The sequence below is a fragment of the Bubalus bubalis genome, chromosome 24 (genome assembly GCF_019923935.1).
Source record: "Bubalus bubalis isolate 160015118507 breed Murrah chromosome 24, NDDB_SH_1, whole genome shotgun sequence".
Lineage (NCBI taxonomy): Eukaryota > Metazoa > Chordata > Mammalia > Artiodactyla > Bovidae > Bubalus > Bubalus bubalis.
This window is the reverse complement of record NC_059180.1, coordinates 23024706-23050804: the sequence shown is the minus strand read 5'-3', so window position 1 is coordinate 23050804 and position 26099 is coordinate 23024706. Positions and strand designations below refer to the sequence as shown.

Here is a 26099-nt window from a genome sequence, read left to right as displayed (position 1 = left end):
AAAGTACTGGAGTTTCACCAGGGCTGATCTCCTTCAGAATGGACTGGTTGGATCTCCTTGCAGTCCAAGGGACTCTCAAGAGTCTTCTCCAACACCACAGTTCAAAAGCATCAATTCTTCAGAGCTCAGCTTTCTTCACAGTCCAACTCTCACATTCATACATGACCACTGGAAAAACCATAGCCTTGACTAGACGGACCTTTGTTGGCAAAGTAATGTCTCTGCTTTTGAATATGCTATCTAGGTTGGACATAACTTTCCTTCCAAGGAGTAAGCTGTTAGGTCACAGTAAAGTTCAATAAACTTTGGAGTTGAAAAATAGTTGGAAGTCACTAAAGGAGTATGATTGCTATAAGGACATAATCTGATTTATGCTTTGAAAATATTCTCTGACTGTGGTGTGGAGAATTACTGAAAGGAAGATGAATAAGGAAGTTTCTGTAATCATAACAGCTTGGACTAGGGTGGTGTCAGGGAATTTGAGAGAGAAGTGAACAGTTTAAGACTGTTTTCTGTAATTAGAACTGTAAAGAGTGCAGCAGGTTGAGGGAAAAGGAGGAAATTCTTTTGATTTGGATTTCTGACTTGGACAATTGAGTGGATAGTGGTGATATTTACTGATATGGAAAAGACTGGAGAGGAATTACAGTTTTTTTAATTTAAAAGTGGAAGCTTGAGGAAATGAACAGATCTCTTTTGGATATAAGTTTGAAGTACCATTTAAACAAACATTCAGGTGAGATATCAGTTTTAGAAGTCTAGAGTTTAGGCAAATTTAAGCCTGATATGCTTTTGAAATTTATCAGCAGAGAGATGGCATTTAAAACAAATATCAAGATGAAGGCTTAAGGAGAAAATGTAGATACGATGCACTTTAATTATAATGTATTATTACTTTTCCATTACTCTCTGTATTTGTCCTTTTCTCACCATCTGTTCAAGTTAGCAGAAAGGGTTTAAGAGATTAATTCTAAAACAAATATGTTTGATTCCCACCTCTTCCATGTATTTTTTATTTCTTAAAATATCCAAGCTTAATTTTCTTCATGTGCAATGTGGAGAATGGTAGCTACCATGTAGGTTTGCTTTACGGGTTAATTGTGAGATGTGGTATATAAAACCAAACAGTGCTTGGGTCATAGTAGATATTTAGAAGAGTTCATTCTCTTCCTTTACCGACTAATTCTCCCTCTCTACCATCACTTGTAGCTACTGGTCTTTGAACAATAACCAATTTTTGTCCCTGTGGTTTCGAACATATTTCTCTAATAAATATTTGACCTTACTGTTTCTGTTATCATTACCTAACTCCTTGGATAATTTAACTTTATCCTCCACCATGGTCCTGGGAAGACTGAATTTCCTATTATCAATAAATGAAATGATGTTATCTTAATTTTACCTACCTGCTCTCACTCTACTTGATATCCTAATCTGCAAAGGTCAAGGAAGCAAGTAGATATGATTTTTCTCATTCATGAAAGTTGATGATTTTTTCTTTCAATTAGGGATAGACTGTAAACATATTTTATTTTTAGAACAGTCTTATAGAAAATGAGAAGATAGTACAGGTCCCCATGTATTTATTTATTTTCAATATTTTCTGTTATTAACATATTAATATGGTACATGTGTTACAATTAAAAACAAATGTGAAATGATAAGACGGTGCCGCATCACAGCAGCATAAGTTGCTTTGTCTTTCTCCTTCAGTCTACAACCAGTAAAATATCCATAACTCAACAAAGTTGCTTCTGTGCAACAGACACGGTTGCCAGAGAATTCCATACATCTGTACCACTGTATAAAGTGGACTAGGAACACATGGAGGTGGTGGCAAGAGAGAGCAGTGAGGAAGTGTCTGCAATCCCAGAGCCCTGGCTGAGCCCACAGCTCCAGAGAACCCAGAAGCCGCAGGAGAGGCAGCTCATACAAACCAAGTCTCCTGGTTAAGTGGCACCTCTGGCCACAGTAGACCAGGCAGCAGCAGCAGCTGGGCCTGTGACACCATCCCTTTAGCCATGGAAGCGCCCATGACTCTGCCTGCCCCCAAACTCAATCACCCCAGATGTGGCAAAGACACCTGTAACACCGGATCCCTCTCCACCTTGGCCACCCCCACCCCCCAAATGCAGCCTGCAACCCAGGAGACCTTAGACTTAGCAGAGCTGTGTGACATCTTGGTGTCACAGGCACTTTTAATTTTTCGGTGTCTTTGTGTTTAAACTGAAATTCTTTTTTTTATGTATTTATTTTTATTATTTTTGCTGTACTGGATCTCCATTGCTGTGCATAGGTTTTCTCTTGTTGTGAAAAGAGTGGCTACCCTTCATTGTGGTTCACAGGCTTCTCATTGCAGTGGTTTCTCTTATTGCAGGGCATAGACTCTAGGGCACGCAGGTTTCAGTAGTTCTAGCACGTAGGCTCAGTTGTTGCAGCTCACAGGCTCCAGAGTGCAGGCTTAGTAGTTGTGGGGCAAGGGCTCAGTTGTTCCCCGGCTCATGGGATCTTCCCAGATCAGGGATGAACCAGTGTCCCTTGCACTGCAAGGCAGATTCTTAACCACTGGACCACCAGGGAAGCCCCCAAAGTGAAATTCTTGTAGGCAATATATAGTTCCATCTTTCAGTCTCTTAATTGGTGCATTTAGATCATTATTATCTAAAGTTATTAATATAGGTGAATTAATATTAACCAATATTATTAAATGAGTCTTCCCTCATAGCTCAGTCAGTAAAGAATCTGCCTGCAATGTAGGATTCCCCTCGCAACTCAGGAGACCTGGGTTCTATTCCTAGGTCCTGGAGAAGGATATGGCAACCCACTACAGTATTCTTGCTTGGGAAATCCCATGGACAAAGGAGCCTGGTGTGACAGGCTACAGTCCATGGAGTCACAAGAGTTGGATATAACTTAGTGACTAAACCACCATCAATATTTAATATTAATATCTATAATTGAGAGTACAGGTGGCACACTGGTAGAGGATCCGCCTTCCAATGCAGGAGGTGCAAGAGTCTGATCCCTGAGTGGGGAAGATCCTGTGGAGTAGGAAATGGCAACATGTCCAGTGTTCTTGCCTGGAAAATTCCATAGACAGAGAAGCCTGTAGAAACCAGCTACAGTCCATGGGGTCAAAAGAGTCCAACATGACTCAGCATTTGAGCATCACCAACTGTAACTTTCTTATACTTATTATACCTGTTCTTTGTTACCTGTTTTAGCCTCTCCTCCTTTTCTGCCTGTCAGTGGCTTATAGAGAAGTCTTAGGTAATTTAATCCTTATTCCTGTTAAGATTCTCCTCTGATCTCTGGTTTATTTCAAGTGAAGTGAAATGAAATCGTTCAGTCATGTCTGACTTTTTGTGAACCCATGGACTATACAGTCTATGGGATTCTCTAGGCCAGTATCCTGGAGTGGGTAGCCTTTCCCTTCTCCAGAGGATTTTCCCAACCCAGGGATCGAATCTAGGTCTCCCACATTGCAGGTGGATTCTTTACCAACTAAGCCACAAGGGAAGCCCTAGGTTGGCTTGTCAGGAGTGGGATTCAAACCCATGCCTCCAGGGGAGACTGCAACCTGAATGTAGGGCCTTAGACCACTTGGCTGTGGCTTATTTCAAGATATTTTTATTTTTCAAGATTTTTATTATTTGGTTTTCAGCAAATACATGCTTCAGTCTAGATTTGTGTGTGTGTGGTCTTTATCCTGCTGAATTTCCTTTGAGCTTCCTAGAACTATAGTTTGGTATCTATCATTCATCTGGAAAATTCTCAGTCATCATTTCTTCAAGCATATCTTCTGGTTCTTTCTCTCTTTCTTCTCCTTCTGGCAATCCCATTATATTATACATAGACAACACCTTTTGTAACTGTCCAACAGTTGTTGGAGATTCTGTTCTGATCATTTTCATTCTTTTTTCTTCTTATTTCAATTTGAGATGTTGCTATTGTTGTGTTTTCAAGCTTACTGTGTCTTCTTTTCTCAGCCATGTCCAGTCCACTAGTGAGCTCATCAAAAGTGTTCTTCACTTCTGTCACATTGTTATTGCTCTTTAACATTTCCTTTTGATTCTGCATTAAAGTTTCTTTCTGCTTACATTATACATTTATTTTTCATGTTGTTCCTTAAAACCTAGAGGCATTTGCATATTAATCATATTTATTTTTCTATAGTATTTTTATTGAAGTATAGTTGATTTACAATGTTGTATTAATTTCTGCTGTATAGCAAAGTGATTCAAATTCTTTTCTATTATGGTTTATCATGGGATATTGAATACAATTTCCTGCACTATGCAGTAACACCTTGTTATTTATCTACTCTATGAAAAATAGAGTCTAGTCAAGGCTATGGTTTTTCCAGTGGTCATGTATGGAGGTAAAAGTTAGACTGTGAAGAAAGCTGAGTGCCGAAGAATTGATGTTTTTGAACTGTGGTGTTGGAGAAGACTTTTGAGAGTCCCTTGGACTGCAAGGAGATACAACCAGTCCATTCTAAAGGAGATCAGTCCTGGGTGTTCTTTGGAAGGACTGATGCTAAAGCTGAAACTCCAATACTATGGCCACCTGATGCGAAGAATTGACTCATTGGAAAAGACTCTGATGCTGGGAGGGATTGGGGGCAGGAGGAGAAGGGGACGACAGAGGATGAGATGGCTGGATGGCATCACTGATTCGATGGACATGAATTTGAGTAAACTCTGGGAGTTGGCAATGGACAAGGAGGCCTGGAATGCTGCTGTCCATAGGGTCGCAAAGAGTCAGACACAACTGAGTGACTGAACTGAACTGAACTGAACTGGGGGTCTGTTTCTGTTTTGTAAATACTTTTGTGTCATAATTTAGATTACAAATATAGGTGATATGATATATTTGCCTTTCTCTTCACTTAGTATGATAATCTCTAGGTCCATCCATGTTGTTTCAAATGGCATTATTATTTAGTAATTTTCTATAGTGTATGTGTACCACATCATCTTTGTCTATTCATATGTTGATGGACATTTATGTTGTTTCCATGTCTTGGCTATTGGGAATATCGCTACCATGAAGATAGGGTTGCATGCAACTTTTTGAATTACATACTGTGTTGAATAGAAGTGATGAGAGTGGGATTTTAACAAAAAGATTTTCAGTTTTCACAGCTGAGTATCATATTGGATGTTGGTGTGTCATAAATAACTTTTATTATATTGAGACATGTTCCCTCAAAATCTACTTTGGTAAAAGTTTTTTTTTTAATCATGAACAGATGTTGAATTTTATTGAATGCCTTTTTCTGCAGCTATTGAGATGATCTTGTGGTTTTTGATTTATCTTAATGTGGTGGATCACGTTGATGGATTTGCATGTGTTGACCCATCCGTGTGAACTAGCCATGACTTCAACTTGGTTGTGGTATGGGATCTTTTTTATAATGTGCTGTTGAACTTAATAGCCAACATTTTGACAATTTTCGCATCAATATTCATCAAAAATATTGTTCTGTAATCTTTTCTGGTAGTATCTGTGTCTGGTTTTGGTATCAGGGTAATGGTGTCTTTACAGAATGTGTTTGAAAGTATTTTCTCTTCTTCAGTCTTTTGGAAGAGTTTGAGAAAAATTGGTAGATGTTCTTTGTATGTTTGGTGGAATTTGCCTGTGAAGCCATCAGGCTGTGGACTTTTGTTTGTAGGGAGTTTTTTTTGTTTTTTGTTTTTTGTTTAATGGATACTATTTTACTTTTAGTGATTGATCCATCCAAGTTATCTAATTCTTCTTGATTCAGCCCTTCAACTTTGAACAGCTGCATGTTTCTAAAAAGTCCATTTCTTCTAGGCTGTTGAATTTATTGGCATATAATTTTTCATATTATTATCTATGGTATTTTGTATTTCTGTGATATCAGTTGTGATTTCTTCTCTTTAATTTCTAATTATATTTACTGGATATTCTCTTTTCCTTTCTTGATGAGACTGTACAGAGATTTATCAATTTTGTTTACTCTTTCAAAGAATCAACTCTTGGTTTTATTGAATTTCTTCTAGTATTTTTAAAATTAATTAATTTATTTTAATTGGAGGATAATTAGTTTACATATTGTGATGGTTTATGCCATACATCAATAAGAATCGGCCATAGGTACACATGTGTCTCCTCCATCTTGAACACCCTCCCACTTCCCTCCTCACCCTGTTCCTCCAGGTTGTCACAGATCACCAGATTTGGGTGTCCTGCTTCATATATCAAACTTGCACTGCTTATCTATTTTATATATGGTAATGTATATGTTTCAATGCTATTTTCTCAAATCATCCCACTCTCTCCTTCTCCCACTGAGTCCAAAAGTCTGTTCTTTACATCAGTGTCTCCTTTGCTGCCCTGCACATAGGATCATTGGGACCATTTTTCTAGATTCCATATATATGTACTAATATATGGCATTTCTCTTTCTCTTTCTGACTTAAAACTGACACAAATGCATTCTTTTTTATAGCTGAGTAATATTCCATTGTATATATGTATCCACAACTTCTTTATCCATTCATCTGCCAATGGACATCTAGGTTGCTTCCATGTCCTAGCTATTGTAAATAGTGTTGCAATGGACATTGGGGTACATGTGGTTTTTTTTTTTCAATTATGGTTTCCTTGGGGGTATATGACCAGTAGTGGGATTTCTGGGTCATATAGTAGTTTTATTTCTAGTATTTTAAGGAATCTCCATACCATTCTCCATAGTGTTTGTATCAGTTTTTATTCCCACCAACAGCGTAAGAGGTTTTCCTTTTCACCATACCCTCTCCAGCATTTATTGTTTGTAGACTTTTTGATGATGGCCATTCTGACTGGTGAGATACCTCACTGTGGTTTTCATTTGCATTTCTATATTAATGAGTGACATTGAGCATCTTTTCATGTGTTTATTAGCCATTTGTATGTCTTCTTTGGAGAAATGTCTGTTTAGGTCTTCTGCTCACTTTTTGATTGAATTGTTCATTTTTATAATATTGAGCTTCATGGAACATTTGTATATTTTGGAGGTTAATTCTTTGTCAGTTATTTTGTTTGCTGTCATTTTCTCCCATTCCCAACTTCAGCCTATACTACAAAGCTACAGTCATCAAGACAGTATGGTACTGGCACACAAATAGAAATATAGATCAATGGAACAAAATAGAAATCACAGAGATAAATCCACACAGCTATGGACACTTTATCTTTGACAAAGGAGGCAAAAATATACAGTGGAAAAAAGATAATCTCTTCAACAAGTGGTGACAGGAAAACTGAACTGGTCAATTGCATGTAAAAGAATGAAATTGCAACTCTTTGTAACACCATACACAAAAATAAACTCAAAGTAGATTAAAGACCTAAATGTAAGGCCAGAAACAATAAAACTCTTAAAGGAAAACATAGACAGAATACTTTTTGACATAAATCACAACAAGATCCTCTATGACCCACCTCCCAGAGTAATGAAAATAAAAACAAAAATAAGCAACTGGACCTAATTTAAATCAAAAGCTTCCAGTGTTTTTTAAATCTCTATTTGTTTTCTTTCTCATCTTTATTATCTTCTTCCTTCTGCTTACTTTATGTTTGTTTGTTCTTTTTCTAATTCTTCTAGGTGGTTGGTTAGGTTGTTTATTTGAGATTTTTATTATTGTTTTAGAAAGGCTTGTATCACTATAAACATCCCTCTAATAACTACTTTTGCTGCATCCCATTGATTCTTAATTGGCTGTGTCTTCATTGCCATTTGTCTCAAGGTATTTTTAAGTTTGCTCTTGGATGTCATTACTGACTCACTTTTAAAAACATTTTCAGATAACTTTTACTAAAAATGTGCATATTTTCAAGGAGAGGGTCCAGTACTTTAGAAACTGCAGCAAAGCCTTATCTGTGTATTACACATATCTAATGTCCTCCCTCAGAGAAGGCAATGGCACCCCACTTCAGCACTCTTGCCTGGCAAATCTCATGGACGGAGGAGCCTGGTAGGCTGCCGTCCATGGGGTCGCGAAGAGTTGGACACGACTGAGCGACTTCCCTTTCACTTTTCACTTTTCATGCATTGGAGAAGGAAATGGCAACCCACTCCAGTGTTCTTGCCTGGAGAATCCCAGGGACGGGGGAGCCTGGTGGGCTGCTGTCTATGGGGTCGCAGAGTCAGACACGGCTGAAGTGACGCAGCAGCAGCAGCAGCAGCAATGGCCTCCCTAGAGGAGATTTTCCCAGTGGTTACATATGGTTGTGAGAGATGGATTCTAAAGAAGACAGGATGCCAAAGAATTGATGTCTTTGAACTGTGGTGCTGGAGAAGACTTCTGAAAGTCTCTTGGACAGCAAGGAAATCAAACCAGTCAATTTTGAGAGATCAACTCTGAATATTCACTGGAAGGACTGATGCTGAAGCTTAAGCTCCAGTATTTTGGTCATCTGATGTGAATAGACAATTTATTGGAAAAGTCCCTGATACTGGGAGAGATTGAGGGCAGAAGGAGAAAAGGGTGTCAGAGGAAGAGATGGCTGGATGGCATCACCAGTGCAAGGAACATGAACTTGGGCACACTCTGGGAGATGATGAGGGACAGGGAGGCCTGGTGTGCTGCAGGCCATGTAGTCACAATGAGTTGGATGTGACTGGGTGACTGAACAACAACAATGGCCTCCCTGACTCAGCCCGAGGTCTTTACATACATGCAAAGATATTTTTCCTGGCTTAATAGCATTCATGTATTTGTTTTGTCTAATGTACCTCCTTCTAAAAGAAATTGAAGTGCTGTCTATATAATAATGTGTGTGCATGTGTGTGTGTGTGGTTTTAATTACTATCTATATGATGGAATCTAAAATTTATCCAATTCAAATCTCTCCTTTGGGCTCTAAACTTAGACTCCCAAGTATCCAAACAGGATGCTGGCAAATTCTCAGAGATAAATTGATACAATTAATCCAGTACAAATCTAAAGACTACATGTCTGTATTATTACATCAATATTATATGTTATTTTAAAATAAAACTCTGATGTACATTCTTTCTTACTATAATGCAAAAATACCAATAAGAATTATTTTGTAATTATCTCCAGTTCCTCAGTTAGAGAATTCATTTATATAACAATTTTTATGTTTTTAGTGTTATAAATGTATTTAAAAAGAAATGTTGATTAGTTCTAGTAATTTTCTGGTGGAGTCTTTAGGGTTTTCTATGTAGAGGACCATGTCATCTGCAAATTGTGAGAGCTTTATTTCTTCTTTTCCAATTTGGATTCCTTTTATTTCTTTTTCTGCTCTGATTGCTGTGGCCAAAACTTCCAAAACTATGTTGAATAGTAATGGTGAAAGTGGGCACCCTTGTCTTGTTCCTGACTTTAGAGGAAATGCTTTCAATTTTTCACCATGTTTGCTGTGGGTTTGTCATATATAGCTTTTATTATGTTGAGGTATGTTCCTTCTATTCCTGCTTTCTGGAGAGTTTTTATCATAAATGGGTGTTGAATTTTGTCAAAGACTTTCTCTGCATCTATTGAGATAATCATATGGTTTTTATTTTTCAATTTGTTAATGTGGTGTATTACATTGATTGATTTGCGGATATTGAAGAATCCTTGCATCCCTGGGATAAAGCCCACTTGGCCCTGGTGTATGATCTTTTTAATGTGTTGTTGGATTCTGATTGCTAGAATTTTGTTAAGGATTTTTGCATCTATGTTCATCAGTGATATTGGCCTGTAGTTTTCTTTTTTTGTGGGATCTTTGTCAGGTTTTGGTATTAGGGTGATGGTGGCCTCATAGAATGAGTTTGGAAGTTTACCATCCTCTGCAATTTTCTGGAAGGGTTTGAGCAGGATAGGTGTTAGCTCTTCTCTAAATTTTTGGTAGAATTCAGCTGTGAAGCCGTCTGGACCTGGGCTTTTGTTTGCTGGAAGATTTTTGATTTCAGTTTCAATTTCCATGCTTGTGATGGGTCTGTTAAGATTTTCTATTTCTTCCTGGTCGAGTTTTGGAAAGTTGTACTTTTCTAAGAATTTGTCCATTTCTTCCACGTTGTCCATTTTATTGGCATATAATTGTTGATAGTACTCTCTTATGATCCTTTGTATTTCTGTGTTGTCTGTTGTGATCTCTCCATTTTCATTTCTAATTTTATTGATTTGATTTTTCTCCCTTTGTTTCTTGATGAGTCTGGCTAATGGTTTGTCAATTTTATTTATCCTTTCAAAAAACCAGCTTTTGGTTTTGTTGATTTTTGCTATGATCTCTTTTGTTTCTTTTACATTTATTTCTGCTCTAAGTTTTAAGATTTCTTTCCTTCTACTAACCCTGGGGTTCTTCATTTCTTCCTTTTCTAGTTGCTTTAAGTGTAGAGTTAGGTTATATATTTGACTATAGTAAAGTTGCAGGATATAAAATCAACACCCAGAAATCTCTTGCATTCCTATACACTAATAATGAGAAAACAGAAAGAGAAATTAAGGAAACAATTCCATTCACCATTGCAACGGAAAGAATAAAATACTTAGGAATATATCTACCTAAAGAAACTAAAGACCTATGTATAGAAAACTATAAAACAGTGGTGAAAGAAATCAAAGAGGACACTAACAGATGGAGAAATATACCATGTTCATGGATTGGAAGAATCAATATAGTGAAAATGAGTATACTACCCAAAGCAATCTATAGATTCAACGCAATCCCTATCAAGCTACCAACAGTATTCTTCACAAAGCTAGAACAAATAATTTCACAATTTGTATGGAAATACAAAAAACCTCGAATAGCCAAAGCGATCTTGAGAAAGAAGAATGGAACTGGAGGAATCAACCTACCTGACTTCAGGTTCTACTACAAAGCCACAGTTATCAAGACAGTATGGTACTGGCACAAAGACAGAAATATTGATCAATGGAACAAAATAGAAAGCCCAGAGATAAATCCACGCACATATGGACACCTTATCTTTGACAAAGGAGGCAAGAATATACAATGGATTAAAGACAATCTCTTTAACAAGTGGTGCTGGGAAATCTGGTCAACCACTTGTAAAAGAATGAAACTAGAACACTTTCTAACACCATACACAAAAATCAACTCAAAATGGATTAAAGATCTAAACGTAAGACCAGAAACTATACAACTCCTAGAGGAGAACATAGGCAAAACACTCTCTGACATACATCACAGCAGGATCCTCTATGACCCACCTCCCAGAATATTGGAAATAAAAGCAAAAATAAACAAATGGGACCTAATTAACCTTAAAAGCTTCTGCACATCAAATTAAACTATTAGCAAGGTGAAAAGACAGCCTTCAGAATGGGAGAAGATAATAGCAAATGAAGCAACTGACAAACAACTAATCTCAAAAATATACAAGCAACTCCTACAGCTCAGCTCCAGAAAAATAAATGACCCAATCAAAAAATGGGCCAAAGAACTAAATAGACATTTCTCCAAAGAAGACATACAGATGGCTAACAAACACATGAAAAGATGCTCAACATCACTCATTATCAGAGAAATGCAAATCAAAACCACTATGAGGTACCATTTCACACCAGTCAGAATGGCTGCGATCCAAAAGTCTACAAGCAAAAATGCAGTGATATCTCTTCTGAGCTGTCTCCTAGAGTAATGGAAATGAAAACAAAAAGAAACAAATGGGCCTAATTAAACTCAATAGCTTTTGCACAGCAACGGAAACCATAAAAAATTAAAAACAATCCACAGAATGGGAGAAAATATTTGCAAATGATATGACCAAAGGGATTAGTCTCCAAAATCTACAATGAAGCTCAAGATTTAAAAAAAATCAAAAAATGAGCAGAAAACCTAACTAGAAATTACTATAAAGAAAACATAGATAGCCAGGAGTCACATGGAAAAATGCTCAACCTTGCTAATAATTAGAGAATTGGAAATCAAAATTATAATGAGGTATCACTTTATACCTGTTGGAATGGCTATCATCAAAATATCAGCAAAAAATAAACATTAAAGAAGGTATGAAGAAAAGAGAACCTTTCTACAGTGTTGAAAGGAGTGTAAATTGGTAGGGCCACTATAGAGAACAATATGGGGAGGTTCCTTAGAGATGGAGCTGCAATGTGGTCCAGAGGCAAAACTCCTGGGCATATATCCAGAGTAAAACATGGTTCAAAAAGATACATACACCCCCAGTGTTCATTGCAATGCTGTTTACAGTAGCCTAGATATGGAAACAACCTAAATAACCATTAACAGAGGAATGATAAAAGAAATGGTAGTACATATATACAATGGAATATTGCTCAGCCATTAAAAAGAATGAAATAATGTCATTGGCAGCAACATGGATGGACCTGGAGATTATCATACTCAGTTCAGTTCAGTTCAGTTGCTCAGTCGTGTCCGACTCTTTGTGACCTCATGGACTGCAGCACGCCAGGCCTCCCTGTCCATTGCCAACTCCCAGAGTTTACTCAAACTCATGTCCGTTGAGTCAGTGATGCCATCCAACCATCTCATCCTCTGTCGTCCCCTTCTCCTCCTGCCTTCAATCTTTCCCAGCATCAGGGTCTTTTCAAATGAGTCAGTTCTTCACATTAGGTGGCCAAAATATTGGCATTTCCGCTTCACCATCAGTCCTTCCAATGAATATTCAGGACTGATTTCCTTTAGGATGGACTGGTTTAATCAACTATGCTCCAATATAAAATAGAAATTTAAAAATCTACAGTGAAATAATTAACAATTTCTATCAATAAACTTAAATAAATATATTTTCATCCTTTGATTAATGTTTCAATTTTTTAAATCTATTTTGGAGATATAATTTAAAAACACAGGGATTTATACACAAAAAAATCACTGCAATGTTATCAAATAAAAATTAAAAAATTTTTCCATAGTAGGAGAAATATCAAGTAAATTAAGATCACTACTGTATTTTACAATAATTTGTAAAAGCTAAATACACATATAAAGAATAGATAGAGAAATGAGAAAATTCTAAAAGTTTAGAGAAAATACAGAATAGAAAATTGTGTGCGTGTATGTGTGTAGTCTCATTGAGGAAAATTGCAAAATTTTCTACAAAATTACTATGAACAAAAACTGTTAAAAGAGCCCTTGGGCGGAATACAGGTGACTTTTATTTCCTTATTTATAAGATTCACTGATTTTTTAGTGACATGTTGTTTAGTTTCCATGTAATCATATTTTTTTCTTATTCTTTTCTGTGGTGGGTTTCTAGTTTCATGCCATTGTGATCTGAAAGGATAGCTGAACTAGTTTCTGTATTCTAAAATTTGTTGAGATTCATCTTGTGTCCTTGTATGTGGTCAGTCCTAGAGACTGTTCCATGTGCACTTGGAAAGAATGTGTATTCTGTTTTGTTTTTTTTTTAATGTAATACCCTATATATATATATATATCAAGAAGACTTAACTGTTCTATTGTATCATTTAATTTCTCTGTTGTGTTACTGATCTTCTGTTTACAAAATCTGTGCACTGATGTGAGTTGGGTGTTAAAATCTCCAGTTATTATTTTGCAAGTGTGCACTTGCTCATGTCTGGCTCTTTGCAACCCAATGGACTGTAGACGGCTTGGCTCCTCTGTCCGTGGAATTTACCAGGCAAAATCACTGGAGTGGGTTGCCCTTTTCTACTCCAGTGAATCTTCCCAACCCAGAGATTGAACCCATATCTCTTGAGTCTCTGGCATTGGCAGGCAGATTCTCTACCACTGCACCGCCTTTATATTGGTTAGTGTTTGTTTTATGTATTTGGATGCAAAATGTTATACCCCTAAAATATGCATATTTGTTGATGAGTGTAATACACTTTTCTTGCATTTATTCTTTTATAATATTCTTTTGTATTTTTCTTTATGGCCTTTGTTTTAAAGTCTATTTTTTCTCATATGAGTACTGTTACACCCACTTTCCTCTAATTTCCATTTGAATGAAATGTCTTTTTCATCTTCTCACTTTCAGCCTAAGTCTGTCTTTTGCACTGAATATTCTCTTCTAAGCAGCTAGACTCGTGTTTGTGTTTTTAATCCAATCTTCCACTCTATGTCTTTGGAGCATTTAAGCCATTGACATAAGGCAATTATCAATAAATATGTATTTATTTCCATTTTAAACCTAATTTTCCAGTTGAGTCTGTGTTTCTTTATTTCTTCTTTGTTCCTTTCTTTTTCTTTTTGTTCTTCCTTTTGTTGTTTAATTAGTTCCTTTTGTATTATGCTTGTGTTCTCTTGTTTTTTTGTGAAACTATCGTATGTTTGTGATTATCTTGTTTTTCAAGTATGTTAACATTTTCCTATATCTAACTGCTTTAGACTGATTTTCTTTCTTTTTTTTTTATTTTTAAACTTTACATAATTGTATTAGTTTTGCCAAATATCAAAATGAATCCGCCACAGGTATACATGTGCTCCCCATCCTGAACCCTCCTCCCTCCTCCCTCCCCATACCATCCCTCTGGGTCGTCCCAGTGCACCAGCCCCAAGCATCCAGTATCGTGCGTGGAACCTGGACTGGCAACTCGTTTCATACATGATATTTTACATGTTTCAATGCCATTCTCCCAAATCTTCCCACCCTCTCCCTCTCACACAGAGTCCATAAGACTGTTCTATACATCAGTGTCTCTTTTGCTGTCTCGTACATAGGGTTATTGTTACCATCTTTCTAAATTCCATATATATGCGTTAGTATACTGTATTGGTGTTTTTCTTTCTGGCTTACTTCACTCTGTATAATAGGCTCCAGTTTCATCCACCTCATTAGAACTGATTCAAATGTATTGTTTTTAATGGCTGAGTAATACTCCATTGTGTATATGTACCACAGCTTTCTTATCCATTCATCTGCTGATGGACATCTAGGTTGCTTCCATGTCCTGGCTATTATAAACAGTGCTGCAATGAACATTGGGGTACACGTTAGACTGATTTTTTTATAGGCTCAAATGCATTGTAAAAAATATCTGCATTTTGCTATTCTCCTTCTTCACACTTTTTGGCTTTGTTGTCTTCTTTTACATCTTCATATTTACCCTTTTGCTGTTCACTGCTTTCACAAAAAAATTTTATTTTTTTTAAATCTGTATACTGGTTTATTTAAGTAATTTCCTTTGCAATTCTCATTTTCTCTTTTCTATGGATTCTTATTTCTTATCTATTTAGAAAATATCTTTCAATATTTCCTTTATGATAGGTTTCATTTTAGTTTAGTTCTTTTAGTTTTTCCTGTCTCAGAAATTCTTTATCTCTCTATTCTAAATGATAATCTTTCTGGAAAGAGTTTCTTATGTTGCAGATTTTTCTCCTTCAAGATTGTGAATGTATCTTACTACTCCCTTTTGGCCTGCAACATTCCAATAGGGAAACCAGCTGATTGCCTTAAGGAGATTTCCTTGCAATCAAATTTTGTTTTTCTCTCCTTGCCTTCAGCATCCTTTCTTTACATTTAACTTTTGCTTCCCTGGTGGCTCAGACAGTAAAGAATCTGCTTGCAATTCAGGAGACCTGGGTTTGATCCCTGGGTTGGGAAGATCTCCTGGAGAAGGGAATGGCAACCCACTCCAGTATTCTTGCCTGGAGAATTCCATGGACAGAACAGCTTGGTGGGCTATAGTCTATGGGGTTGCAAAGAACTGGACATGATTGAGCAACTAACACTTTGACTTTCTTTCTTTGCCACTTTATAGTATGTCTGGTGTAAGTCTGTTTGGGTTCATATTGTCTGGGACTCTCTACGCTTCCTGTATCTGGGTATCTGTTTCCTTCTTCTTTTTTTTTTTTTTCTGCTTTTCTTGTTTTTTTGCTTCCCTAGTAGTTCAGCTGGGAAAGAATCTGCCTGCAATGCAGTAGACCTGGGTTCGATCCTGGAGTTGGGAAGATCCCCTGGAGAAAGGAAAGGCTACCCACTCCAGTATTCTGGCCTGGAGAATCCCATGGACTGTATAGTCCATGGGGTCACAAAGAGTTGGACATGACTGAGCGACTTTCACTTCACTTCACTTCTTTAGTTTTGGAAAGTTTTCAGTCATAATTTCTTCAAGTACATTTTTTGATCTCCTTTACTTTTTCTTCTTTTGTTGGAATTTATTCACCACTTATTCATTTTGTATTATTCAATCTTCTGTTCATTGTTTCTAGCTCAGCTTTTGCCTCAGCAAATGAGATTTCTAAATTTTCTTGGTTCTTTATAGTTTCTAGTTTCTTTATATAATAATCTGAATTTTTATTGATATCCTTTCATTGTCTCCTTTTTGCACTCTGTGTCTATCAGGCTGAAGATGTCTGTTCCATTGTTTGTTCTTTTAGGGGAGTTGTCTTGGTTGTCTTGTCCTGAACCCCCCTCCCAGCTCCCTCCCCATACCCTCACTCTGGGTCATCCCAGTGCACCAGGCCCAAGCTTCCTGTATCCTGCATCGAACCTGGACTGGCAATTCGTTTCTTATATAATATTATGCATGTTTCAATGCCATTCTCCCAAATCATCCTCCCCCCGTCCCTCTCCCACAGAGTCCAAAAGACTGTTCTATACATCTGTGTCTCTTTTGCTGTCTCGCATACAGGGTTGTCATTACCATCTTTCTAAATTCCATATATATGCATTAGTATACTGTATTGGTGTTTTTCTTTCTGGCTTACTTCACTCTGTATAATAGGCTCCAGTTTCATCCACCTCATTAGAACTGATTCAAATGTATTCTTTTTAATGGCTGAATAATACTCCATTGTGTATATGTACCACAGCTTTCTTATCCATTCATCTGCTGATGGACATCTAGGTTGCTTCCATGTCTTGGCTATTATAAACAGTACTGTGATGAACATTGGGGTACACGTGTCTTGGTCTTTTATCTGGGAATTGTTCCTCTACTTCTTCTTTTTATCTATGTTTCCCTTACTTTGTGAGTTTGGGAGAAACAATTATCTACCATAGTCTTAGAGGGCTATTTGATGTGGTAGCATCCCTGTATAGCCTGAACAGCTTTGATATTGCTGATGCCAATGCTGTTTTTAGTATGGATGACTGCTTTCTTTCCTCAGTGTGTCCTGGCTTTTATCCCCTTGATATGTGATGTGACTGGTCTTACGGTGATCAGAACCCACCCTGCATGTTAAGCAGTGCCTCCTCTCTTCCCTGTGGCTGTCACAGCCGTATCAGGGGCAGGGTCTGCACCTTAGTTGTTGGAGTAGGAACCCCTCATCTGTTTCTGAGCTGCACTGTGAAGTAGGTGGTATTGCAGTGCTCCCACTGAGAAAGGAGCCACCAAGTATTCCTCCACCAGAGCTGTCCATCAGGGATGGCACTCTGTTGTGTCATCGGTCACCCATAGTGCAGGGTCATATGGTACACTGTTTCGGCACTGCTCTCAGCCCTGCCTCAACCATGGAAAAGCTGGCAATTTGCTCTAGTGCCCTTCAGGCATTGTTTTTTACAAGGCAACCAGTGTGGATCCACTGGATAAGTGACTGATAAATTTTAGTAGATGAGGCAGAGGGAGCTGTGGGTAAGGAAATCCCAAGCTTCTGCCTTGTACATCCAGGTAGATAATGGTGTAACTTACTCAGAAAAGGAATATAGCAGGAGGAATACATTTTCAGATGAGTGAAAGTGAAGGTCAGTCAGTGGTGTCTGACTCTTTGCAACCCCATGGACTATAGAGTCCACAGAATTCTGCAGGCCAGAATACTGGAGTGGATAGCCTTTCTCTTCTCCAGGGGATCTTCCCAACCCAGGGATCAAACCCAGGGCTCCCACATTGCAGGCAAATTCTTCATCAGTGCCACAAGAAGCTGAAGTTCTATGAAGACCTACAAGACCTTCTGGAACTAGCACTCAAAAAAAGATGTCCTTTTCATCATAGGGGACTGGAATGCAAAAGTAGGAAGTGAAGAGATACCTGGAATTGGCCTTGGAATACAAAATGAAGCAGGGCAAAGGCTAATAGAGTTTTGCCATGAGAAAGCACTGATCATAGCAAACACCCTCTTCCAACAACACAAAAGACAGCTCTACACATGGACATCACCAGATGGTCAATACCAAAATAAGATTGATTATATTCTTTTCAGCTGAAAATGGAGCTCGAGAGAGTCAACATTGCAAAATTCAAACTTAAACTGAAAAAAGTAGGGAAAACCACTAGATGATTCAGGTATGACCTAAATCAAATACCTTACAATTACACAGTGGAAATGACAAATAGATTCAAGGGATATCATCTGATAGACAGAGTGCCTAAAGAATTATGGACAGAGGTTCATAAGGTTGTTCAGGAGGCAGTGATCAAGACCATATCCAAGAAAAATGGGACGACCCAGAGGGATGGACTGGGGAGGGAGGAGGGAGGGGGGTTCGGGATGGGGAACACATGTATACCTGTGGCGGATTCATTTTGATATTTGGCAAAACTAATACAGTTATGTAAAATCTAAAAATAAAATAAAATTTTAAAAAAATGAAAAAAAAAAAAAGAAGAGGCAAAATGGTTGTCTGAGGAGGCCTTACAAATAGCTGAGAAAAGAAGGAAAAGGAGAAAAGGAAAGATATACCCATGTGAATGCAGAGTTCCAAAGAATAGCAAGGAGAGATAAGAAAGCCTTCCTTGTGATCAATGCAAAGAAATAGAGGAAAACAATAGAATGGGAAAGAATAGAGATCTCTTAGAACATTAGAGATACCAAGGAAACATTTCATGAAAAGATGGGCACAATTAAGGATAGAAATGATATGAATCTAACAGAAGCAGAAGATACTAAGAACAGGTGGCAAGAATGCACAGAACTATACAAAAGGGATCTTAATAACCTGGATAGCTACAGTGGTGTGATCACGCACCTAGAGACAGACATCCTGGAATGCAAAATCAGGTGGGCCTTAGGAAGCATCACTACAAACAAAGCTACTGGAGGTGATGGAATTGTAGTCGAGATATTTCAAATCCTAAAAGATGATGCTGTAAAAGTGCTATACTCAATATGTCAGCAAATTTGGAAAACTCAGCAGTGGCCACAGGACTGGAAAAAGTCAGTTTTAATCCCAATCCCAAAGAAAGGCAATGCCAAAGAATGTTCAAACTACCGCACAATGGCACTCATCTCACATGCCAGCAAAGTAATGCTCAAAATTCTCCAAGCAAGTCTTCAACAGCATGTGAAGCAAGAACTTCCAGATGTTCAAGCTGGATTTTAAAAAGGCAGAGGAACCAGAGATCAAATTTCCAGCATCTGTTGTAACATAGAAAAAGCAAGAGCATTCCAGAAAAATATCTGCTTTATTGACTATGCCAAAGCCTTTGACTGTGTGGATCACAACAAACTGTGGAACGTTCTTAAAGAGATGAGAATACCAGACCACCTTACCTGCCTCCTGAGAAATCTGTATGTAGGTCAAGAAGCAACAGCTAGAACTGGACATGGAACAACAGACTGGTTCCAAATTGAGAAAGGAGTACATCAAGGCTGTATGTTGCTATCCTGCTTATTTAACTTAATTGCAGACTACATCATGGTAAATGCTGGGCTGGGTGAAGCACAAGCTGGAATCAAGATTTCCAGGAGAAGTATCAATAACGTCAGTTATGCAGATGACACCACCCTTATGGCAGAAAGCAAAGAAGAATTAAAGAGCCTCTTGATAAAAGTGAAAGAGGAGAGTGAAAAAGCTGACTTAAAACTCAACATTCAAAAAACTAAGATCATGGCATCCAGTCCCATCACTTCATGGGAATAGATGGGGAAACAATGGAAACAGTGGCAGACTTTATTTTCTTGGGCTCTGAAATCACTGCAGATAGTGACGGCAGCCATGAAATTGAAATAAGCTTGCTTCTTGGAAGAAAAGCTATCACCAACCTAGACAGCATATTAAGAAGCAGAGACATTACTTTGCAGACAAAGATCCATCTAGTCAAAGCTGTGGTTTCTGCAGTAGTCATGTATGGATGTGAGAGTTGGACTATAAAGATAACTGAGTGCCAAAGAATTGATGCTTTTGAGCTGTGGTGCTGAAGAAGACTCTTGAGAGTCCCTTGGACTGCAAGGAGATCCAACTAATCTATCCTAAAGGAAATCAGTCCTGAATATTCTTTGGAAGGACTGATGCTGAGGCTGAAGCTGCAATATTTTGGTCATGTGATGCAAAGAACTGACTCATTTGAAAAGATGCTGATGCTGGGAAGGATTAAAAGCAGGAGGAGAAGGGGACAACAGAGGATGAGATGATTGGATGGCATCACCGATTCGATGGACATGAGTTTGAGCAAGCTCTGGGAGTTGGTGATGGACAGGGAAGCCTGGCGTGCTGTAGTCCATGGGGTTGCAAAGAGTTTGACACAACTGAGCGACTGAACTAATTAGTAGAGTTTGAAGTGCTTATAGGACAACCACATATAATGACTTTTTGCAGTAAGCTCAGGAAATTAGCAGAAAGACATTGACTGGAGCATATTGTAATATATCAGCTTCATGACAGTAAATGGATCAAAGTGAGACTCCATGAAATTGTTCAGAAAAAGTCTTATGGACTTACTTTGAACTTCTATCCACATTTTGCTTCCAGATATAATTGTTCATGATTTTTTTCTTTTATACTTTGATTTTACCTTTTGAGATTAATGGTCTCTTATTTTCTTATTCTATAGATAATTGATATAAATGCATGCCCTTTATAAGTAATAGTAATAGATATAAGGTTTGTGGGGTTTTTTTCTTTTCACAGGAATTCACATTGCAAAATATGACAGTACTAGCTGTTCAAGACTTGTCTTTGAATTTATATGAGGGGCAAATCACTGTCCTTCTCGGTCATAATGGAGCAGGGAAGACTACTACCTTATCTATCCTCACAGGTAAATATTCAGGGTTACTTGTGACTCAGATACTGTGGATTAAGCTTTGAAGCTTCTGTGTACTCTTCTTGACATTGACATTGTTATTTAAATGATACATATGGCTGTTTATTAATCTGCTCTCTTTACAAAGTGTAAATCATTTATTATTAACCTTAAAAATCAATGTTTATTTTTGTTTCTCAGGTGCATCCCACTTCTCACTTTGTAGTGTACCATCGTCATTGGTCAATGCAAAGGCTAGAGAGCCTTTCTACTTTCACTTATTTATTCCTTTAAATTTCCTTTTATATCACTTTCTTCTGTTCCCCTGCTCCCTTCATAGGAAACCATTCTAATTTGTTTGATGTACATTGTTTCATTGTATAATGTGTATTATATATTCTTATGAATATACTTTTATATTTAATAAGAAAATTTCTACTTACATCCAAGTTGAAAGATTTTCAGTGACCACCCTTACACCCACTGCCTAGATTTTACCATTTTACCATTTTATATATTTGTCACAGATTTATTGATCCCATTTTTATGCATCTGAAAATTAATTTTAGACATTAAGATGCTTCTTAATAAATAATTTAGAATGCATATCATTAACTAGAATTTTTCTTTTGGAATAAAATTTTAATTAAAAATGCTTAAATTTTAAGTATTCATTTGCTGCATTTTGACATATGCATACCTCTAAATAATCCTGTTGCCTATTAAGATAGATGACTTCACTATTATCCCAGAAAGTGTTCTCATTACTCAAGTGATTCACTAAATTACAGAGGAGGCAAAACTTTACTCATATCATTAGTATACACTAATATGCCAGATATTTGGGTGAAAACTAAGAATGCAGTGTTGAGCAGAAAGTCCTTCCCTTCAAAGATCTTATAGTTGAGCAAGGATTTGATGAGTAAATAGGAATTTTATAACATCTTGAGAAGTAAAAAATAAAGCTTGAGTGTTGGCTGTTGTCCTGTCACCTTGATCTAACACTGCGGGCAAGGTCTGTGAGCAAAGGGGAAATAAAATCTAATTTGAGATTGGTACAAGGTGTAATGAATCATGAAAGAAAGGGGAGATGCATATTCTAAGGATATTCATGGCCAGGAAGTAAGAAACTAGGGAATATTATATGGCTAGAGAACAGAAAGAGAGAGAAGAGGAATGACCAAAATGATACCAGAGTGTCAAGTGAAAGGTTGGAGCAAGGATGAATTTCCCAGTTTAGGTCAACTATAAGTAGCCTTATCTTTGAGGAAAGAAATGATGGAAAACAACAATTCTTTGTTAACTTCTATCTTTGAAATACTTCTGAAACTTAGTTAAAGCTCTTAATCATTACTTCCTAATTAATTCCACATAATTATTAGTGAATATTGTTATTGTTGTCTTCAGTATAATATCAACTGCCACTTATTAAATAATTTTATATATTTCATCTTAGAACATATTCCATGCTTTACATTTTGTGACAGTGGTCCCCGAAGATAACGGTCTCCTTCCCATGTGTTCTGGCCAGGTCTATGCCCAACATGTAGTGTGGACAAGCTGATGTATTGGGCACAGACCTGGCCAGAAAGACGACAACAAATCCCTGGGGTCTGCTTGCTGTGGTGGGCTGCTCCAGCCAAGGTGGCTTCCACTTTCTGCCTGGGAGGAAAAAGGTGGGGCCCTGCCCCTTGTGAGGAGGCAGGGCAGTGAAGTGGTCTGTCTCTTCCTCACTGAAAAGTCAAGTATGGTTCAATTCACAACTTCAGCAGACCTTGTTTAATTAGTTTTTGTTTACTTACCAAAAAAAAAAACAAACCCACAAAACCAAATCATAAATGACGAAATAAATCCTAAATAAAAATGGATTTGCTCCACAATATTTCTTAGGAAGATCAAGAACCAGCAGTCCAGGTACCCTGAAGGTTCCAAGTGTCATGGGCAAGTAGGGTTTTTCCTGGTAAAACGGATCCCTGCATGGGGTTGGATAGTTCTGTGCCAAGAAGCTTGTTGGGGTGTGTGACACCCGGGCCATATATACATATATATATAATGAGATAATCCTGGTTTATCTGGCTGAATCCTAAATGAAATCTCTAGTGTCCTCATAAGTAAAAGACAGAGGGAGATTTTAGATAGGCAGAAGAATAGAAGACAAGAAGAGAATAGGCAATGTGATGTTGGACCCAGGTAACTAGAGTGTTGCTTCACAGGATAAGAAATATTAGCAGCCACCACAATCTGAAAAACACAAGAAATGGATTTTTCCCTCAGAGTATCTGTTGAGGGTGAGGCCCTGCTGACGCACAGTTTCACCCCAGTGATACTGATTTCAGACTTCCAGTCTCCAGAACTGTAATGGAATAAATTTCTTTTGTTTTAACACTAACTCTGTGGTAATTTGCTACAGCAGCCATTGGAAACCAATGCATTCGATATCTCAGAACATATATTATGCACTTCCTAATGTGTATATGAGCATTCCCTTTTCCTTACCAGGAATGCCTAAACCACCACTTCCCTTTTGAAATTTTCTACTCATTCGTGAAGATTCAGCTCAAAAGCTACTTCCTGATCCCATCAACCAGAATTAATCACCCTTACCTGTTTGGTAACTATGTCCCAAAGGATTAGAGTAATTTCTTACACAGTAAGTTTTCAATAAATACTTGCAGAATGAATTAATTGTATCATGTATCACAGTTGTTGAGACACCTGTTTCCTCAATTAAAAGTAGCTCGAAGCCCAAGGGTTATGTCTTGTAATTTTTTGAATGATAATTTTTAGTTGAGGCAAAATTCATATAACATAAAATTATTCAATTTAAAGTTTCCAGCTTAGTAGCATGTGGTACTTTTACAATATTGTGCAACTACACAGTGGAGTGGCAAGCATATTCAAGGGATTAGATCTGGTATACAAAGAGCCTGAAGAACTATGGATGGACATTTTTAAAATTGTACAGGATGCAGTGACCAAAATCATTCCAAACAAAAAGAAATGCAAGAAAGCAAAGTGGTTGTCTGAAGGAACAAGAGAATAGCTGAGGAAAAAGAGAAGCAAAGATAAAGAGAAAAGGGAAAGACATACCCAACTAAATACAGAGATCCAGAGAATAGCAAGGAGAGATAACAAGGCCTTCTGAAATGAATAATGCAAAGAAATGGAAGAAAACAATAGAATGGGAAAGACTATAGATCTCTTGAAGAAAATTGGAGGTATCAAGGGAACATTTCATGCAAGGATAGGCATGATAAAGGACATAAATGGTGAGGAACTAACAAGAGCAGAAGAGGTTAAGAAGAGTTGGCAAGAATACACAGAGGAACTCTACAAGAAAGGTCTTAATGATCCTGATAACCATAGTGGTGTGGTTAATCACCTAGAGCCAGACATCCTGGAGTGTAAAGTGGACCTTAGGGAAGCATTACCATGAATAAACCAATGGAAGTGATGGAATTCTGCCTGAGCTATTTAAAATCCTAGAAGATGATGCTGTTAAAGTGCTGCTTTCAATATGCCAGCAAATTTGGAAAAGTCAGCAGTGATCACAGGACTGGAAAAGGTCAGTTTCATTCCAATCCCAAAGAAAGACAATGCCAAAGAATGTTCAAGCTACCATACAATTGCGCTCATTTCATAGGCTAGTAAAGTTATGCTCAAAATCCTTCCAGCTAGACTTCAGCAGTACATGAATTGAAAACTTACACATATGCAAGCTTATTTCAAAGAAGCAGAGGAACCAGAAATCAAATTGCCAACATGCGTTGGATCATGGAGAAAGTAAGGGGGTTCAAGAAAAACATCTACTTCTGCTACAGTGACTATGCTAAAGACTTTGTGTGGATCACAAAAAGCTGTGCAAAGTTCTTAAAGTGATGTGAGTACCAGATCACACTATCTTTCTCCTGAGAATCTTGTATGTGGGTCAAGAAGCAACAGTTAGAACTGGACATAGAACAAATGACTGGTTCAAAGTTGGGGAGGGAATATAACAAGTCTGTATATTGCCACCCTGCTTATTTAACTTCTATGAAGAGTACATCATGCAAAATGCCAGGTTGGATGAATCACAAGCTGGTAAGATTATACTGTGGTTTGCCTATGTTGTCAAATAGACAGTAGCATAGAACCCTGAAACAGAAAATTCTTCAAAGTATTTTTTATTACTCAATTAATATTTTTATACTCATTAGAAACCAGAATGCATAGATTTAAAAAAAAGTTTTCCCCATTACCAGAAGGTGCCAGGTCACTTTCTTTGTAAGAGGTACTCATAATTCTTTCAAATAGTCTACAAATAGACTATTAAGGAGGTGCTAATGAACAGTGTATTCTCAGGTTCGCTCACTGAAACTAAGTTTCTATCATGTCTTATGCTTAATTCTAGGTCTCTATCGTCCTACCAGTGGAAAGGTGTATATTAGTGGATATGATATCTCGAAAGATATGGTTCAAGTCAGAAAAAGCTTGGGCTTGTGCCCCCAGGATGACATATTGTTCCATCACTTGACAGTCTCAGAACATCTCTATTTCTACTGTGTGGTGAGCCAGAGATATATTCTTTTTTTCCACTCTTTTCATATGCTTCAGGCAGTGTGACAAAGAACCAACATCTTTATCTTTATGTAGTGGAAATTCATTTTTTGGAGTCATTGTTCCTTAACTATAAAGGGGGGCAAAGAGAAGGAAAAGCTCATGTCTAAATAACTCTGTAAGAAAAATCCTGATTAAAGAATTTTTCTAAGGACAAAGTTGGAAGCACCATGTAAATTCTGGCTTCTTTTTTAGATAAAAGGAGTACCTCCAGAAATACGATCTAAAGAAATTAACAAAATGCTGATATCTTTTGGCCTGATAGAAAAGCATGATGCCCTTGCAAAGTCACTGAGTGGAGGAATGAAGCGTAAACTCTCCATTATTATAGCACTTATAGGAGGCTCCAAGGTAAAGAACCACTAACATGGGTCCCTGCCCCAGCTAATATATAAAACTGAGCTGATATAAACCTATGAGCTGATAAGAATCTCACTCTCTAGAAAGTGAAAGTGAAGTCGCTCTGTGGTGTCCGACTCTTTGCGACCCGTGGACTGTAGCCCACTAAGCTGCTCCGTCCATGGGATTCTCCAGGCAAGAATACTGGAGTGGGCTACCCAATCAGAGGGTATTTCCATCATTGATCCAGTTGATATAATATGGTTATGGGGTTTTAATTTATTGTTAATTTTTCAAAGTTCTTAATATAGTCTAGATTATGTATTT

At 37.5% G+C, this 26099-nt stretch overlaps 1 protein-coding gene across 1 annotated transcript in view; it reads left to right on the top strand.

Moving 5' to 3' along the window:
- LOC102413010 (phospholipid-transporting ATPase ABCA3) overlaps positions 1-26099 on the top strand; it is a 164275-nt gene that overhangs the window by 29094 nt on the left and 109082 nt on the right. Inside the window, exons 5-7 of the mRNA XM_025274601.3 lie at positions 20723-20852; positions 25228-25382; positions 25629-25784. Coding sequence (XP_025130386.3) covers positions 20723-20852; positions 25228-25382; positions 25629-25784 — 441 coding nt within the window. The remainder of the gene's footprint in view (positions 1-20722; positions 20853-25227; positions 25383-25628; positions 25785-26099) is intronic.